This window comes from Strix aluco, chromosome 16, assembly GCF_031877795.1.
Source record: "Strix aluco isolate bStrAlu1 chromosome 16, bStrAlu1.hap1, whole genome shotgun sequence".
In the NCBI taxonomy this organism is placed as follows: Eukaryota; Metazoa; Chordata; class Aves; order Strigiformes; family Strigidae; genus Strix; species Strix aluco.
Window position 1 is genome coordinate 16,150,646 of NC_133946.1, and position 16,776 is coordinate 16,167,421.

The 16,776-nt window shown below is 42.1% G+C and overlaps 2 protein-coding genes and 1 long non-coding RNA gene across 3 annotated transcripts; all 3 read right to left on the minus strand.

Moving 5' to 3' along the window:
- Positions 1–1,538: 1,538 nt before the first annotated feature.
- On the minus strand, positions 1,539–2,447 carry LOC141930849 (uncharacterized). The gene is made up of 2 exons (XR_012625407.1): positions 1,948–2,447; positions 1,539–1,685 (listed from the first exon to the last, which is right to left on the minus strand). It is a non-coding gene; the product is annotated as an uncharacterized LOC141930849 (long non-coding RNA).
- A 1,695-nt stretch (positions 2,448–4,142) lies between these two features.
- On the minus strand, positions 4,143–14,314 carry SAAL1 (serum amyloid A like 1). The gene is made up of 12 exons (XM_074841961.1): positions 14,146–14,314; positions 13,769–13,882; positions 12,389–12,472; positions 11,271–11,350; positions 10,825–10,884; positions 10,448–10,563; positions 9,184–9,367; positions 8,826–8,908; positions 8,493–8,681; positions 7,484–7,680; positions 6,858–6,950; positions 4,143–6,308 (listed from the first exon to the last, which is right to left on the minus strand). The coding sequence occupies exons 1-12, from the start codon at positions 14,257–14,259 to the stop codon at positions 6,216–6,218; spliced, it is 1,407 nt and encodes a 468-aa protein (XP_074698062.1). The 5' UTR covers positions 14,260–14,314; the 3' UTR covers positions 4,143–6,215.
- Positions 14,315–14,635: 321 nt separating this feature from the next.
- LOC141931028 (serum amyloid A protein-like) lies at positions 14,636–16,365 on the minus strand. The gene is made up of 4 exons (XM_074842638.1): positions 16,230–16,365; positions 15,756–15,891; positions 15,285–15,423; positions 14,636–14,859 (listed from the first exon to the last, which is right to left on the minus strand). The coding sequence occupies exons 2-4, from the start codon at positions 15,856–15,858 to the stop codon at positions 14,718–14,720; spliced, it is 384 nt and encodes a 127-aa protein (XP_074698739.1). The 5' UTR covers positions 15,859–15,891; positions 16,230–16,365; the 3' UTR covers positions 14,636–14,717.
- Between the last annotated feature and the right edge of the window lie 411 nt (positions 16,366–16,776).

Genomic DNA, 16,776 nt, shown 5'->3' on the forward strand with positions numbered 1-16,776 from the left:
AGATTTGTTTATTCCTACCTAACCTGAAGTGTTTCTCCTTTTATAGTCTCGTAACTCATGAGATCAAAATCTTTACTAACCAGGCTGGCATAAACTCCAAATGTCTTCCTATGCCCAGCATTCCTACCTGACTAGTGAGGAAACTCTGACGTTGAATAAAAGAGTTTGTGCACTGCAGAGAATTTCTAGTGGAAAATAAAGCCTTCTGACATCATTGGCTAATTACAATTTGCTGCACTAAAATACAATACTGTGGCTATATTGCAGGGCAGGATAAAAGTGTGCACGTATTTTCCTGTGTGTTTCAATATCCTCCTATTGACAGAAGATAGGATGACTGGTCTACAACTGGAGACCAGGAAATGATTTTTGTGATTTCATTAGAGTAATTGACAAAAGCGTTTCCTTTCTATGTAAGGTTAACAGATGGCTTGTTAAAGTTACAATATCTTTAAACAGAGCTGTCACCAAAAATGGTGTGCATGACAACAAAAATAATATTGATACAAGCTCATTGCAAAATTAAAATGGAGTTTGCATAACCTAAAGCACAGAATAAATAACTGTCACCATTGCAACACAGAATATCACGGTGAATTTGCTTTTCTAAGGTTTCCTTGGAAATTGGATGAAGGGACATAAATTGGGGAAGTGTCAACAACATGGGACTTCAGTTATTACAGGCACAAACATGCAGTCGCTCACCATGCCTACTCCACATGTTTGAAGAAACTACCATGGACGTATGAGTGTGTTACATCAAGGCTTGGATTTTAATCCCAGTAGTAACAGAATACATTAATCACACAGAACTTTTAATTTTGAGTAAATATGTTTTCATATAAAAATGCTGAAGTCAAATTCAAGGTTGTAGACTCGTACTCATGCTGACTGCTATCACAGACTGAGCAGGATTTTGTTCTCCTTGAGTAAAAACAGGCAGGCATCAAGCAGGCCCCTCTCCCTCAATACCTAACTAGTTATAAAACCAGAAGTAACTGCAGTCTGCTGTGCTCATCTCAGACCAGTGTGCAACACAAGCACCAACCCTGTAGGACTCTGCTTTCACATCTCACCTCTGGCAGGTTCAAGACCTCAAACTGCCTCACCTCCACTGTGAAACGGCTCCCTGATGCTGCAGGCAGCCAGAAAAAACGGAGGTGGGAGGTGGAGGGGGCGTGGGTGAATAATAATTAAAAAAATAAAGAATAAAAATATCAAGCAATACTAGTTTGCCCACCTGCTGTGGCTTTTAAGCCCTCACCTTCACCTTAAACTTGTCTTATTTCCACGAGAGCAGGAAAAACTACAAAGGAGATTCAGCTTTGAAAATAGAAAACATAATCAACATTATAACTTTTTGATAAATGACCGCACATTAGCTATTCCACCTGGACAGAGCAAGAATGCTAACACTGTTACTGATATTTAATACTTTTCTCTTTCAACATCACACTTACCTGGTATTTATTCCCTTTATTATAATTCTTCCAGACTTTTTTTGCTGTTTTCTTTCTTTCCCCAGTATCCCTTCTTCATCTCTTTTTTTTTTTTTTTCTCTAGTATTACTGCCTTACTTCAGAGCATCCTACCACTGTTACCTTCTCAAGCATTCTTTTTCGCATTAGCTCTCAGACTTTTTTGAGACATCGTTAAGACATGCAGCTAACTCCCAAAGACCTGAACTGGAAGAAAGAAAGAAAACAGAACCCCAGTGGGTTTTCCCTGTGTTTGTTCATTTTCTTCACAGTAACAACTCAGAAGCAAACCTTTTCCGTTACCAATCTTAGATGTCTGCTCCTTGCATTATAAAACCATTTGTTTGGAAAAGACAAGAGGTAAATAATTGAATCAGGGAGGCAAATAAAAGGAGGACTAGGAGCAATATTTCCCATTGCAAAACCTCTGTCGACAGCTATTGGAAATAACCGGGTTTATTTTACCAACCTTGTGATGTCAGGTTCACTTAGCACACACCTTGTCAGCTCCGACTGAGGGGCACGCTAACTGCATGACTGACACACACGGCCGCGACTGGGGAGCAAACGCGCAGCTGCTCGCTGCTTTTGTTTGCCTTCACATGAAGGATTTTTGAGAAATTGTATAATATTACAGCAGACTGGTCCTTGCCCCAGGCATAGCAGGTTCTGTCTTTCTCATTGAATTTGGCAGAGCACATGAATTTCATCATTGTGTAAAACAAACCAAAAAAAAAAGTAAACAGCAAGCATTAAAAAGGAAAAAATGAACAACATTTAATTTGGAGGGGAAAATAAAGACATGCTAAGGAACTGCTGTGACCAAGAGATTCTGCTCTAGAAACAAAAGCAAATTATTGAGTGAAAAAGATAACAGAGATATTGCTGCTTTTGTAACTCTCAGTAACAGCCAAAATAAGGTTTGTGGGAAAGAGCACAGATTTTCAAAACAAATAAAAACACAGTAACATATGCATACCTTTTCATACCAGTATAAAAAACTATGAAGATGGTTGACTTACAAATAAAGATTGTAATTTTCTTTTTTTTTTGCATTCAGCTTAGTTACAGCAAAAGGTGATTATAAGAGGTCAATCCTAATACCACATAATCTTACAGAAAGAGGAACACCATAGCAGTTACAAGAAGATATGAACTAAAAAGGTAATGACAGAAAATTAAGAAAGCAGAGTGCCCTGAATATGAAGCGTAGAAAAGAACTTCCCAGCATATTAGGTTTCATGGTTTAGTCTACCAGAAAGGACAGGTTTGTGACATGAATATTGGACAAGCAGCAACAATCTCCTCACACTCTCAAGGGAGCAGGTGAAGCATTCTAGTACCATTGGTTCTTTCCCCACATATCAAATTTCTTTGGTTTTATGGTGCTTTGCCCTGCCAGGAAAAAGTTACTATGTGGGATAAAGATGCCAAACCTACATAAGATGAGAGTCAAAAGAATGTTAGAATCCTATCTTTGAATTAAATTATTATATGGATCTATTAAGTCTAATTTAAAATAAGGCCTTCCAGTCTGATTTTTACCTCCATTTTCTAGGTGTTCTCATGCCACAGTTCGCATCCAGCTCTGCCCAAGCAGGCCCACGTTCCTGTTCCTTTAGTTCAATGGTTCAGATACCTGCTTTTTGTTCAGAGCTCTTGTAAAAGGAACAAGCTTGAGAAAACTCTTTTCTCTTAGGATATTATTAATAGCAGGAATAAGTAATAAATATTGGTTTATAGGTTTAGTTAATAGAGCACAGGTGCTCTAGGAACAATACTGACAGTTCAATGCAGTATGCACAGGTGCTCTAGGAACAATACTGACAGTTTAAGCAACTTAGAAAGGCTAGGTAATATGTTAAATAGAACATTTTGAGTCTTTTCTCAGAAGTCTAAAAGTGAATTATGATGAAGATTGCTCAGAAGATAAGTAACCATGATGACCGAAGACTGCATCAGCGAATAGTGGAATTGGAACGGAACGATAAGAACTAGTCAAAACTGTGGAATACAATGGACTTTTGAAATTGATGATGAATTGAGAGCTGAAAGTTCCTGGAAAATCACCAAAGACTCTTCGTATTGTACGTTATATCGTATATATAGAGGGCGCTTTTTGTTAGCTGTTGCCATTCACTGAGGTGATGGCCCAACTCTGAGTTGTTAATAAAGGCAGCCTAGAGATACCCACAGTCTGGTGAAATCCTTTAACAACTCCGCACAAAGCAGTGACGAGTACTTCTCATTTTCCCCCGAAGGAGGGTGTTATGGAGGTAGTCAGATCTTTGGTCTGGAAGAAAGCTGCTCGCCTGCTTGTACAGATAGATACCCTTCCTGAATCAACTAGCCCACAGAGATCTGGTTTGCCAGTTGGTGTCAAAGCATGGCTGGGAGAGGGAACTAGAAAAAAAGTCCCCCCACAACCCTCCCCTCCCAAAAAACCCCACCACCACCACACAAACCAGACAGATGCTGTTCATGAAGCACAGGCTGAGGGAGATCCCTGCTGGCAAGATGATGAAATACATGCACACCCTTTCCAAACACATCATCCACCTGCAGAAGAGCGGGAGGACGGGGCCCAGTTGGTTCCCCACTTACTGCCATCGACCACCTTCTCTACCACGACAGGCGTTAGATAACATCCCGCTTAGGCAATCATTGTATCAAGGAAATGATCCATCTCACCTACTTGTTGGAATTAGTGATACCACATTTAACAATTAATCACCCAATACTGGCTATTTGTGTATTGAAAAGAAGGAACAAAATAAAACAACAGATCTTGTCTCACCTTTTTTGTACATTAAACAACTACCGCAAAATTTTAACAACTACAACAAATTTCAAGAGACAAACCAGAAGTAATTCTTAGCTATGGTGGACTACCATAAAGATACTTACGATACACCTGGGGGCAAACTAAGCTCAGAAAGACGTTAACAACTGAATGAGACACACATTAACTGCCAGACTATAAAAATGACTGAGTAAAGAAAGCAAGAGAGAGTTAAGATGAACATCCAATGAAGGACAACATATTTTACAGGACATTGACATCACGAAGAGGTTCAATTTTCCTCTTACAAATGACATACTTGAGAGTAACAGACATTTCCCGTGGCTCAGAAAACAAATTTAATTGACACTTAGAATGAAAGAAAGTATACAGGCTTTTTTTAAAAAGAAACTTTATTACAAATCTGTAGGTTTAAGAAAATATCCCAAAACTGTCAAAGTAGTATGAAAAATGCTGTCATCCTATTCACAGTTACCAGTTTTCTCCAATAAACATAGCATACAAAAATTGATAGAAACCATGGCAATTCTTTCTTGGTGACACAAGACAGATATTTGTAATTTTAAGTCCCCTGCCGACCACCAAGATGCTGCTGGCAGCCCAAGGGAATGATTAAATTACGCTATTTTTGAAAACTGGAAGTTTGGATGAAAAGGCTATATACATATACACATACTGTATTTTACCACATGTACAGGTAACTCAGGGCAGACAAAACATGGCCCAGCACAATACTTAAAAGTCTATAAAAACCTGGAGAGCCAGGGAATGTGTGTATATGGTATTAAGTTACTCTCTATGCTCTGGTTCACATTTTCTTTTACATCTCAAACCTAATAAAGACCAATTGTTTTCCACCCTTATTTACAGAAACAGTGAAGCTGATGTGTTGCTATACTGTCTTTTCAGACAGAGAAAATGTTAGCTGCACAGCATGCAGTCTAAAAACATAATGCAGTTAAAACATAATATAATTAAAAGTGGGATTTTTAGAAGACTCTGGACTGAATTTACTGCAAGTGACCTAACACCTTAAGCCACCCTGTAACTTGGCATTTTTAATGTCATTCACAGATAATTCGTAAGACAATGAATGAGGAAAGAACTGTCTGATACATGTTACATTCCTAAACTGAAGTGCAGACTGCTTTAAAAAAGCAGAAAGTTGGAAGCATGCCACGGATTAAATCCAAACCTGCCCAACAACTCTAGCTCCGGGTAAGTGGTGCAATGGTCGGCAGCTGCAGCACAGACCACTGGTAACCATATTCTCAAATCCTTTCAACTGCACAGGACTCAGATGCCGTAACTCAGAGCTGCAGTGCAGAAGAGGCTTCAACGTTAAGAAGTGTGAGGATTTTCAAGGAGCAGGATGAAACATCTCTGCTATACAATACCTGCTCCAGGACTGATATGATCTAAAAGAGAAAAAAAACAAACCCCAAAACCCTCTGTATAATTTAACTCTGTTTTTATCAGGTGCTTGAAGGTCCTTAGGCAGAGGACATCTGTGATTTCCTACTAATCAATCCTCCTTTTGCCAACAGCAACTTGGAAGAAACCAGCATCATATTAAAAAATTACTCAGTGCATTTCATTCATTTTTCTGTTTCAACTTAAGTCGAAAAGCATGAAATCAAGAGTTACTCAAAAAAAACTACACTGCAGAAAAGCAATTAGAAATCATCAGGCTCTCATCACCAGAGCAAACAGGATGGAAGATGCAGAACAGAATTTACAGTCATTTTCTTCCCCAGGCAGACCAGATTAACCCCAGGTTAATCAGGGCTAGAAGGAACATTGCTTAAAAGCCACCCTCTGGTAAGGAGATTGCCTCACTCTCCTGTATTTACTGAAAACTTGATTTCTGAAACACTGTAATGAAACAGTCAAAAATCTTCATTCCAAAGAAGGAAAACATCTCATGTACATTCTTAGGCATGAACCTTCAGGCTTGGGAAACGTTTCTCTAGATTGTCAGCAAGTGTCTGATCAGCCTCACGCAGAACTTCAAGGAAACTCTCCACCTGGAAATAAATTGCAAACACACACAGAAAAAAAAAATTGCATGAAACACAGAATTCTTAATACTTGGTATAGGGGGTCTTTCTACTTCTGTACCTTCCCACCAAAAGCAGCTAGCAGCAGCCACTGCAGAGAATAATGGAAAATGCTTCACAGTAGATCCCTTCCTCCTGAAACCTCGCAATTTCAGTTGGTCTAAATTTTGAAACATTATTGCCTTCATCAAACTCCTATTTTATTGTTTAGAAGTACACAAAGAAAAGCTTCCTATGAAAAATATTTAATTATTCTATAAAAGTGTAAAGGACAAATTTTCAGCTAGCATAAATTTGCAGACATCCATTCATTTCAGCACAATTCGACCCTTGTATCAGCTGATGATCTAGGCAAAGCTCTGGCTGAAGGAAGCCAGAGGAGACAGAAAGGGTAAGACTGTCTATAATGGCATATTACCTGTGTCCAGGCAATTCTGTCCTACATACAATTCTGAAAGGTCCTGCCACCTAAGTAGTATTTTTTCAGCTACATTAAAGACCTTGTCATATACTCACTGATGTGAAATACAGAGGTAAGAGGTTCTGAAATGCACAGGAACACGTCTGTTCATTTAAATGTCCCTGGTGTAGTCCTTCTAATGTATTTTCCTGGGGAAAAAAAAAAAAAAAGAGAAATGCAACTAGTATGTCATGAACAGTTGTCGAAAAAACAAACTCAAAATTGTGCACAGTGTCTATAGTATGCGCTTTGGTCTCAAAAATGGGTAAAACAACCAGAACTTAACAGTTCTCAGAGACTGCCATATGTAGCTAATACAAAAAGGTGTGAAAGCTCACATATTACAAGTCTCTTAATCTGAATGCTCCCATAATAAAGTCCAGCTGAGAAGGTGAGTTTATATATTGATACTATTTCCTTTTCTTAAATAAATTGGCTTTCATTCAAAAGAGGTGATGTACACCTACAGAATTTACCACACAGAACCTTGGCCCTGAAGGCACACACCTCAGGAAACTCATGTCCCTGCCATCTAACACACCTGTTGCTACTCACCTGCTGATTGACTCTCTAACAAATTGCCAGTATGCAACTTCACTCACACAGAAAAATACCCACATTCATAGTAACACCTTTTTTCTTACCTAGCCTGCAGAAATCCCGCTTCAAATTTTGTTCTTACCTTGGTCAGTTCTTGAAGCATATTGGAAAGTAATTCACAGCAAATATCCTTCAAAATTTTTAAATGGAAGTCTTCCTTGTTTATATCAGCCCTTCCAGTCTCTTCCTGTTCAGACTCCTTTGAGTTATCAACAGATCTCTTCCCACAGCCCTCCATGTATTGTAAGATACGAATCAAGCTCCCAATCAGAGGCATATCTAATACGAAATAAAAAGAAAATGGAAATTTAACAATGAAAATTTTTCCCCATGCTTTCAAGGCATTCAAATTTTGAAACACACCGCAAGATTTTACATAAAAGCTATAGGAATGTATATTCCAACAGTGTTGTGTTTTGTCACTCAAAGACTGTTTTAAAGAAGCAAGTGGAAATATAGTAAAAAACCGAAACCATTTTTTCCGCAAGTTAACCTGTATGTATAAAAACTACATGCCAGTGGTGAGGAATATGAGAAGGAAAATGTCTCTAGTAGTAACTCAGAGAGGGTAGTATGTTACATGTGCATGCAGATAATCCTATCTGATAAACCAAACTGACACAACGTCTTTCTACTGCAGATGACACTGACTCACATTCCCAAGATAGGCTTTTAATTCTAAACACTTCTCAATGGATTGGAAAGTAACAAGTGATAAAGTGTGGGAAAGAAGCATTTAAGTAAGTACAGAATCTCTCTCTACTAAAAAAATATTATTATCAAGACCTCATATTTTAGCAAAGATGAATTCTGCAGTTTTCATTAATTTACCCAACAGAGAAGATTGAACAGAATCTGTAGATTCTATTACTGTAACTCTTCAGAGATATCCAGTAACTGAAGTTTGAGCTAGCTATGATTTTTAGAGTCACCAGTAAAGAGTCTTACTACATTCAAACATGTAACTGAATTCTGTGTTCTGAACTGATCTCTAGTAAACAGTATTAACCACCTTTCACCTCACATAAAGACAATTATGAAAAGAACTTAGGAAAAAAAAAACCAAACAAACAGAAAAAAGCATGACTTGCTTTTCCTCATCTTGGTGTATTCTTGTTCTGTCTGTGAAGCAAACATAGCCGACAGCACAGACAAAATAGAGGCCAATACAGTCTTCTGCTCCTGCACAATGATGGGTGGATCATCTGGCTGGCAAAGTTCATGGCAAACAAGGTCATAAAGCAAACTCCAAGTCTCTTTTCCTCCATCAGGAGCCTGCACTTGAGAAAGAAAGAAAGAGAACCCACCAACCCAACAAATTTAATCTAGGTACGTGAATTATCTTTCTCCCCATTAAATATCTGATGATCTAGAAGTTATTGCCATTCTTGGTCCCATCATATGTAGCAATTCAAGTGTCTTACCAATAGCCTGAATACCTTCATCCACCGTGGTCAGGAGCTGCAAAATATGCATATAAACATCAAGTCCTTCCGGATTATCTGATCTACACAGAAAAAACAAAAAACAAAGACAGATTAAAGATTTGATATTGGAATTTATATTGTGTGTTTTGGACACACAGAGGACTATCAGCAATCACTGCCATTCTCTTTGCTAACAAACTAGGTAACTCATTTCAAATGATAAGTACAGAAAACTGTATTCCACTGATCTGTCACACTATGCAGCTCCCACTGAAATCAAGACATTCAGACACAGGTCTTAACAAGGTTATAAGGAGCATCCCCAGCCATGAAACCAAAAAGAAAGCTCACATACCGGACTTGTTTGGCTGCTTCAAGTATACAAGGCACAATCTTAAAATCTGGAAGTTCTTCAGGGGAATCATCTACAGATGGTCCCACAGACCGACAAGTGCCATTTTTAATCCAGTTTAACATTAGCTCTTCATCTAGATCAAAGAGTTTGTCCACCACTTCACCCACTTTTACCAGCAATTCAACTGCACAAGAGAGAATGTATACATTTCAACAAGACTAAAAACAAAGAGCAAAAATTAGCTCACAAAATGCTAATATATAAAAGTATTCAGAGTAAATTCTGTGCTGAAATATATTAGTTTCATTAACAACCTACTAAGGGTTGCTATGTTTAATTCCTTTTGTGGCATAGATCAGGTTAAGAGCTTGATAAATAGGGACTGTTGGAAAGTCCAATGACACCTTCTACCTTATCATGACATTTATGTAGCAGGAACTTCATTCTGCAAAGAAACTTTACATTCCTGAAAAGTTGTAACTTCTGTTTCTGAAGTAAAACTTTCCAAGATTTGTCCCTAAATATGCAGTTTTCTGCTAACATTACATCCACCAATCTACTTCAGTAGATCTGTGATTTCAACTGGACAGAGCAGGATTTCTGAGTGTTGTCATTAAAAAAGAAAAAACAACCAAATTGAAAAAGCTAAATTATTAGGGTTCCTAGACAAATGATAGCTGCTGATTAAGTTGGATGTGAAACATAAATGCTCTTCAAAATATTTCCATTATTAGGTGCTTAGCGTGGTTTTTGCTAAATTAGTGCTAAGAGAGATTTGTGTACCACTGACTGCATACCCAAAGCCTGTGCAGTATTCAGCTGCCACTCAGAGTAGCTGAATCATTCCTCCAGTTCACACTCCACAAGCATGATAGTTTTAAAAATAGAAAATACATCTCTGATTTGAAAAAAAAATTAAATGAGGTCTTGTTTCAAGGATCAGAAATGACATCTGTATATCCCTGAATGAGGACTATGTCCTTTCCTTTACCGCACCAAATAGTAATTTCTTCTATTAGACTTGTTTTGATTCTCCCACAGAACTTTCTTCTTCCTCTATGGGTGCTTTTCTGGTTGGTTTTATATACCTTTATAAACCTCCACAAGCAGGACAAGTTTATTTTGGTGTTCTTCAAATTCATGAGGTTTACTTTATTTTAAAGAAATTCTGTACTCCCAATTGAAAATATTTGTCTTTGAAATGGCATACTTCAGCTCTTATTTTTTTCTGCAGACTAATTCCCACCTTGTTTTGGCAACTTACCATTTGTAGAGCTGGACATGATAAAGCAAACACAGTCATACACAGAAGGGTTTTCTCGGATTCTCTCAACCCAGACATTGGCCACCTCAGGCTGGGAGAGGCAAGTTAATAACAACCTAGACAAGAATTGCTCATTTTAGAAATCAGAAGCCATTTCATTAATTTTAGCTGTACAAGTATAAATCCAAAATAATGAGAATGATGTGATAGAAATAGAAATCTAGCTCACAGCAAATCAATTCCAGAACAATGCAGAAATTAGAAAAGGATAGGATGAGAGGATAATAAAATAGTGAGCCCCCTTGTCAATTTTCTTCCCAGGCCTCAGAACACAGGAGAACTACACTAACGATGCATTAATTTCTGAGATGTCCTACCTGCTTGTTTCCAGAAGAGTTGGGGAGTCCGAATCACATAAACGTTGCAATAACACTTGACTTTAAGGAGAAAATGCAAGACAAAAGTTAATAAAATCTATCTTTGTTTTAAAAAAAGTTATAAAAAGGTTAATTTCATAGCTGCAGCTACGTTCTGACATTAAAACCAGCTTTTCCTGACTGTGTATGCATTTCCAGTGTCTCAAGATTGCCAAACTTAGAAATCAAAAACTCAAGAACTCGACTGGTGATTAAAAACAAAACAAAGTGGTGCATACCCTTTTTTTCCTTCACTGAACACTTCCCACACAAATATGGTCAGCCAGAAAGGTGTGAACGAGGATGAGGCGTGGCAGGCAAACTAAGTTCCTTCTATAACATGTACTTCATGGATGCGAGTCCACAAAAGCAGTACTCATGCATGTATAAAGCACATATACACTTACCCAAGATTGTCATCTTTACTAATGGACATGCATATGTCTTGGAAACAGGCCATATTTCCTAATATTCCCACACAGATTTCCTGAAAAGTCAAAACACATTATAATGAAGCAACTGCCATGTAGTTCACGACTTTATTTCCCCAGATATAAGACAACAGTAAGAAAGGTTCAGAGACATTTTCCAGTTTGATTTCCAAGTTCTTATGACCCAGCGAGCAGTCTGCTCCTGAAGGAACGCAGCCCACAGAAGGGACCCACGCTGGAGCAGTTTGTGAAGAGCTGCAGCCCGTGAGAAGGACTCACGTTGGAGAAGTTCATGGAGGACTGTCTCCTGTGGGAGGGACCCCATGCTGGAGCAGGGGAAGAGTGTGAGGAGGAAGAAGCAGCAGGCAGCATGTGATGAACTGACTGCAACCCCCATTCCCTGCCCCCGTGCGCTGCTCAGGGGGAGGAGGTAGAGAAATCAGGAGTGAAGCTGAGCCCAGGAAGAAGGGAGGGGTGGAGGGAAGGTGTTTTCAGATTTGGGTTTATTTCTCATCATCCTATTCTGAGTTCATTGATAATAAGTTAAATTAATTTCCCCAAGTCGAGTCTGTTTCGCCCATGACGGTAACTGGTGAATGATCTCTCCCTGTCCTTATCTCGACCCATGAGCCTTTCATCATATTTTTTCCCCTGTCCAGCTGAGGAGGTGAAGTGATAGAGCAGCTTTGGTGGGCACCTGGTGTCCAACCAAGGTCAACCCACCACACTTCTGTAGGCCTGACTAAACAAATTCGTGACTGTTTCTGTTCAGCAATCATGAAACAAGTCATGAGAAAAAAGGCCAGTCTTTAATGTTTTTCATAAAAAGCTTTATAACTAGTTTTTATAAATTTAGTCCTTCATCAGTAACGACATATATCAGCTTCAGCATCACTGAAATATTTACTGATTAGACCATATTAAAAGCATTGTGAAAAAACATTTTAAAATTTGATTTTGTGCTTTCTCCTTGAACAAACATATTCAAACATGCAATGGGAGGAGGAGGAGGAGGGAGATATGTGCAAAAGCATGTACAAAGCTATCCACTATTGCTATTAATATGGGACAGCTTTTTGACAGCCCATACTTACAGTAAGGCGAGGGCATTTTGACTTAGCAAAAACTCCCATGAATATGTCAGGGGCGTTGAACTCCTGAAGAAATAAAGCGACGTCCTGTGAAGAAAGTGAATGGCAAAGTAAATAGACTTCTATAATTTCCAAACACAAAATCAAACCTTTTCTCACAGCACAAGGACTGGATCAAAGAGATGTCAAACTCGCTACAAGAGATGAGTTACTTCCCAACAGTTAATACCAATAATTCTTGCTTTTCAATGAGAGAAGATCAGCAAGCCTCTATGGTGATTCAGGATGCCAGTGATTTGCTATACAATGAGCCAAAAAGTCACATTTAGTTTCTTTTGCTCTCTGTTTCAACAGAGGATCAGAGACACCAAGTCAGAATTCAGCAAATACCGTGTTTTCAGACAGTGACATCACCCACAAAGAAACATGGGAAGGGATTACCATTAACATTTGATCAGACCATACAAAAGAGGAAATCTCTCCTTATTTTACCACATCAAAACACAAGATTAGTTCTCCATTTGGGAGTAAAGGACACATCTTCTATACTTAGTTAAAATATCTAAACAAAGAGCCAGGGAATAAAATAATAATAATTTTTAAAAAATATGTATCTCTTACTTGAGAATTCATTCCAGAATTTGAGAATGTTGAGAAAAATACCAAGAGTTGTTACATTGCCATTACAACTCTGTAGCTAAACTTCAAAAGGTTGTTTATCAGAGAAAATTACACTTACCAGCAGAATGCATTACAATTGCTAGAGAAAAAGATGCCTATTTAGAGATGGCATCAATATTATCTTGATAATCAAGCTGCTGAAGATACAGGCTATGCACCTGAGTTAATTTCAGCTACAGCTAAAGTCCTGTCTTCTAATTACTCCGAGCTTCAGTTCAACTCTTGCGCATAATACAGCAAACTACCAGGTATGAATACAGCCCCATTTATGCCAGCCGTCCCTAAGCCACAGCACCGCACGATCCATTAGACACCTGGAGGGAAGGTCAGGCAGACCACCGCAGTTCTTTTACACTCACGCACAGTTCTACTTCACCTCCTCAAACAGCAGCACGGGGCCCGGCAGCCAGGGCACAGCAGAAGGCCTGCTTTTGGAAACTCGTGCTGGGCTTAGGAGTGCACACAACTTGTTCATCTTGAAAAGCAGCTTTCGTGATGAGCCTGCTTGATGCCAATCCACCACACCTGCCCAGCCTAATGACTCTGAGCCCACCGTCAGGCAAGGAGTAATCAGTACAGTCAGACTCAGAAAGCTGCCCGAGCCCCTGTAATTCTGCACCTTCTCCCACTTCCAGACGGGTTCAGACCGAAGGCGCAGGGCAGAGGCCACCCTGGCTGTGAACTCCCCCACGTCGCTCCTACCTCGTCCATCGACATGTCCCACACTTTGCAAATGTCATTCTCCATCTCTTCGTCCAGCTCCGTCTGGATTCCCTCGGGGCTCACGGCGGGCTCCATCTTCTCGGGGCTGATGACCTGAGAGGAAACGGGGGGGGGAGGGGTGCGCACACGGGGGTACGGCGGTATGTGAGCTACGACCGAGAACCGCCAGGAAACATTAATAACGACCTATCGCTTCAGCCACAGTTTAAAGAAACCCCACACAACTAGGAAACCGGTGTGTCGCGTGTCCCCCCGCCCCGGCCCCCGTAACGGTGGCACCGCACCCGCCAGGCGCTGGCCGTTACCGGGCCCGCCGGCCTCTTCCCTCAGGCACCCCCGCCAGCCCCGGCCCGCACCTCGATGAGGCGGGTGAGGATGCTGAACAGCCAGTGCTTGCTGTACACCGTGTTCCCCACCGCGTCACCCTCCTCCTCCGCCTCGCTGGAGGGCGGCGAGGGGTTACGGTCCATGGCGGCCCGCCACAGCCCCGCCGGCGCCAACGAGCCACCGCCGGCCAGAGCGGCGCCCGGGCGGCGCCCCACAGCGCCCCCTGCCGGGGCGGGGAGCCGGGAGGCCGCGGCCCAACGGGCCCGGCGGGCAGCACCGGGCCCGGGCCGCCGGTACCGGCCGCCGCCGCCCCCTCCGCGGAGAGGAGCTCCCAGCGCAGCCGAGCGGCCACGGGAGAACCCGCCCCTTGTCAGCGCCGCCGGCCCCCGCGGTGCCCTGACATCGCCCCGCGGGGACGCGCCCAGGGAGCGCCGGCCCGCGAGAGCGTCCCGCTCCCCTCGAAGCCAACACCGTGACTCGAGGTCCCCCCCCCCGAAGGAGAGCCAGCAGCGACGGGGAGCAGTTTTCAGGAAAATTTCTTTATTTGGCTACAGAGAAGAGGTGTAACTGGGGAGCAAAGATGGCCGCGGCGGGGGCAGCGTTAGTATTTGCTGGGAAGGCCCGCAGGTCTGTAGCGGTTGGGATCCCCGCCGTTTCTGCCCCACTCATTCGCCTCTTGGTCAGCTCGGGTGTCCTCTGCACCTCTGCCACTCACGTCACTTTGCCATTTTTCCCGGGCGTCACTAGCAGGAAGCAAAAAGGCCACCTGAACCAACCAGCATTTAACTCTACTTTGTGTTGATTGCCTCACGTGGAACTAGCTTTTCCACAGGACTTCTCGAAGTGAGATGCAAGCACATATTCAGTCCTTGTCTGAGAACCACAGTGGAATCCGTAACTGTTATGGAAACTAACCAGCAAGGAAAGAGAGTTCCTTATCAGCAGAAATGCAGAGGTAAGGAATCTGCCCTCTTGGGAGGACAAGAAGAAAGGCTGATGTGGGAGGAGAGGCACTATTCCTATCGAGAGGCTGTTCAGACATTAACTGCATCCCCTCCACTGTCCTTCTAGGTTAAAAGCTGAGTACAAGTCAAAAAGGACTTTGTGCTAACTGCAGTGCCTGCATCCCTAGTAACTCACTGTTAACAAGACAAATATGCTCTATTACCTGATCACTTTAGCTGCCCAAGCACCGCCAGGTCCTCTTTGAGCAGCATCATAATTCCCACGAGCATGGAAATATTTGTCAGCATCTTTATAATTTGCTTCGCGCATGTCCTGGTATGCTCTGTACATATCCCGTGCCCCTGAAGCAAGCAAGAGAAACACAGATGATGTTGACTTTAAAGAGTCATCCCAGAAATTACCATTTTACCAAAAGTACCATTTCAGCCAGGAGCTGAAAGGCCCAAGGAGCAGTAACGCAGACAGGCACTTCTCCACCTCGGCCCTTGCACAGGGCTGTGCCCAAGGGCCTGCGGGGGCTGATCAAGGCCCAGTTCCAGCAGCAGAAACCAGCGGGGTCCCTCATGTGGAGCTGCAGACCTCCCAGCTCTGAGGACCACGTCCACCAACTGCTGGCAACCTGTGCTCAGGGAGGGGGTTCCTGAGAGAAAGGCCTGTGGTGACCCCAGCTTACCTCCCAGTGCATCCAAGACAAATTTTCCACCTTGGTGTAGTGGTGACATGTCAGCACCTGCACACAGAATGGAGAGCAACACGAGGCAGACACAGAGCCTCATGGTTCCGGTTCCTGGCCCAAGCCTGACACAGAGCTGTAAGACAGAGAGATGAGCAGTTCTGGAGCACCTTTGAGACTGCTGACACAACACCCCTCACACCCACAGCTGTGCCCGGGCAGCTGCCCAGCGCTGATGGCTAGCCCAGGAACCCGCTGCTCCCCCCACAAGGAGGGACGTCCTCTGTGCGACCACAAGCTCAGCTAACAGCACTCCGCAACAGAAGCAGGCAGACATGAGAAACGTGCATTTTAGCATTCCCTCCTGCTCCTATCATGAGCACAGAGAAGCCCCACATGCTAAAGCATTAGTCCTGTTCCCAAATACCAGCTAAAAACACTGCATATAGCTCACAAATTCAGAATATCACTCACCACTGCAGAAAGGCAAAGCCAAAGGAAACGGAGCTTGTCTTGTGTGCTCTCAGAGAGGGTATTTATAAGCAATTCAAACCCCTCAAAAGAGGAAATTGGAAAGGATACCCATGGCTGGGAATTCCCCACCACCACCCCACTTACAACACAGAAATCGTTACAGTAAGCCTGTCTTTATCCTTACTGAAAGTTCATAGCTCTTGGTAACACATTTTTTTAAGAAAGTATGTGGTGCTTATTCAGCTCTCCACAGGACTATTTGCTCCTCATAACAAGCAGGCTGAGAAACTGCCTCCAAGACTGAAATGTTCTGTGTGCCTGAAGTGTTACAGTTGGCTTAAGGGTGACACTTTTGTTCTGCTCTTGTGCTGGACAGAGCTCGGAGGAGAAGGTGCCTCATCGTCTGCCCTGTACATTGAAGCACAAGGTCGGGTCTGTGTCTGGGCACAAGGAACAGTCAGCTGTGTTACCAGAACAGCTGCAGGAACTGCTAAGTGAAATTCCCACGAGTGCTGGATGATGGAATGGAAAACATGAAGCGTTGGTT

Bases quoted from the DNA above. Each gene is read 5' to 3' on its own strand.
- SAAL1 (XM_074841961.1), bottom strand. From the start codon at position 14,259: ATGGACCGTAACCCCTCGCCGCCCTCCAGCGAGGCGGAGGAGGAGGGT. The intron at 11,351-12,388 runs GTAAGTATGGGC...TTGACTTTTCAG, and splicing joins CAAAATGCCCTCGCCTTACT to GAAATCTGTGTGGGAATATT. The intron at 8,682-8,825 runs GTAAGACACTTG...TTCTTTCTCAAG, and splicing joins TGAAGGTATTCAGGCTATTG to TGCAGGCTCCTGATGGAGGA.
- LOC141931028 (XM_074842638.1), bottom strand. From the start codon at position 15,858: ATGAGGCTCTGTGTCTGCCTCGTGTTGCTCTCCATTCTGTGTGCAGGT. The intron at 15,424-15,755 runs GTAAGCTGGGGT...TGCTTGCTTCAG, and splicing joins TGTCTTGGATGCACTGGGAG to GGGCACGGGATATGTACAGA. The intron at 14,860-15,284 runs GTAATAGAGCAT...GCTTCCTGCTAG, and splicing joins TGGGCAGCTAAAGTGATCAG to TGACGCCCGGGAAAAATGGC.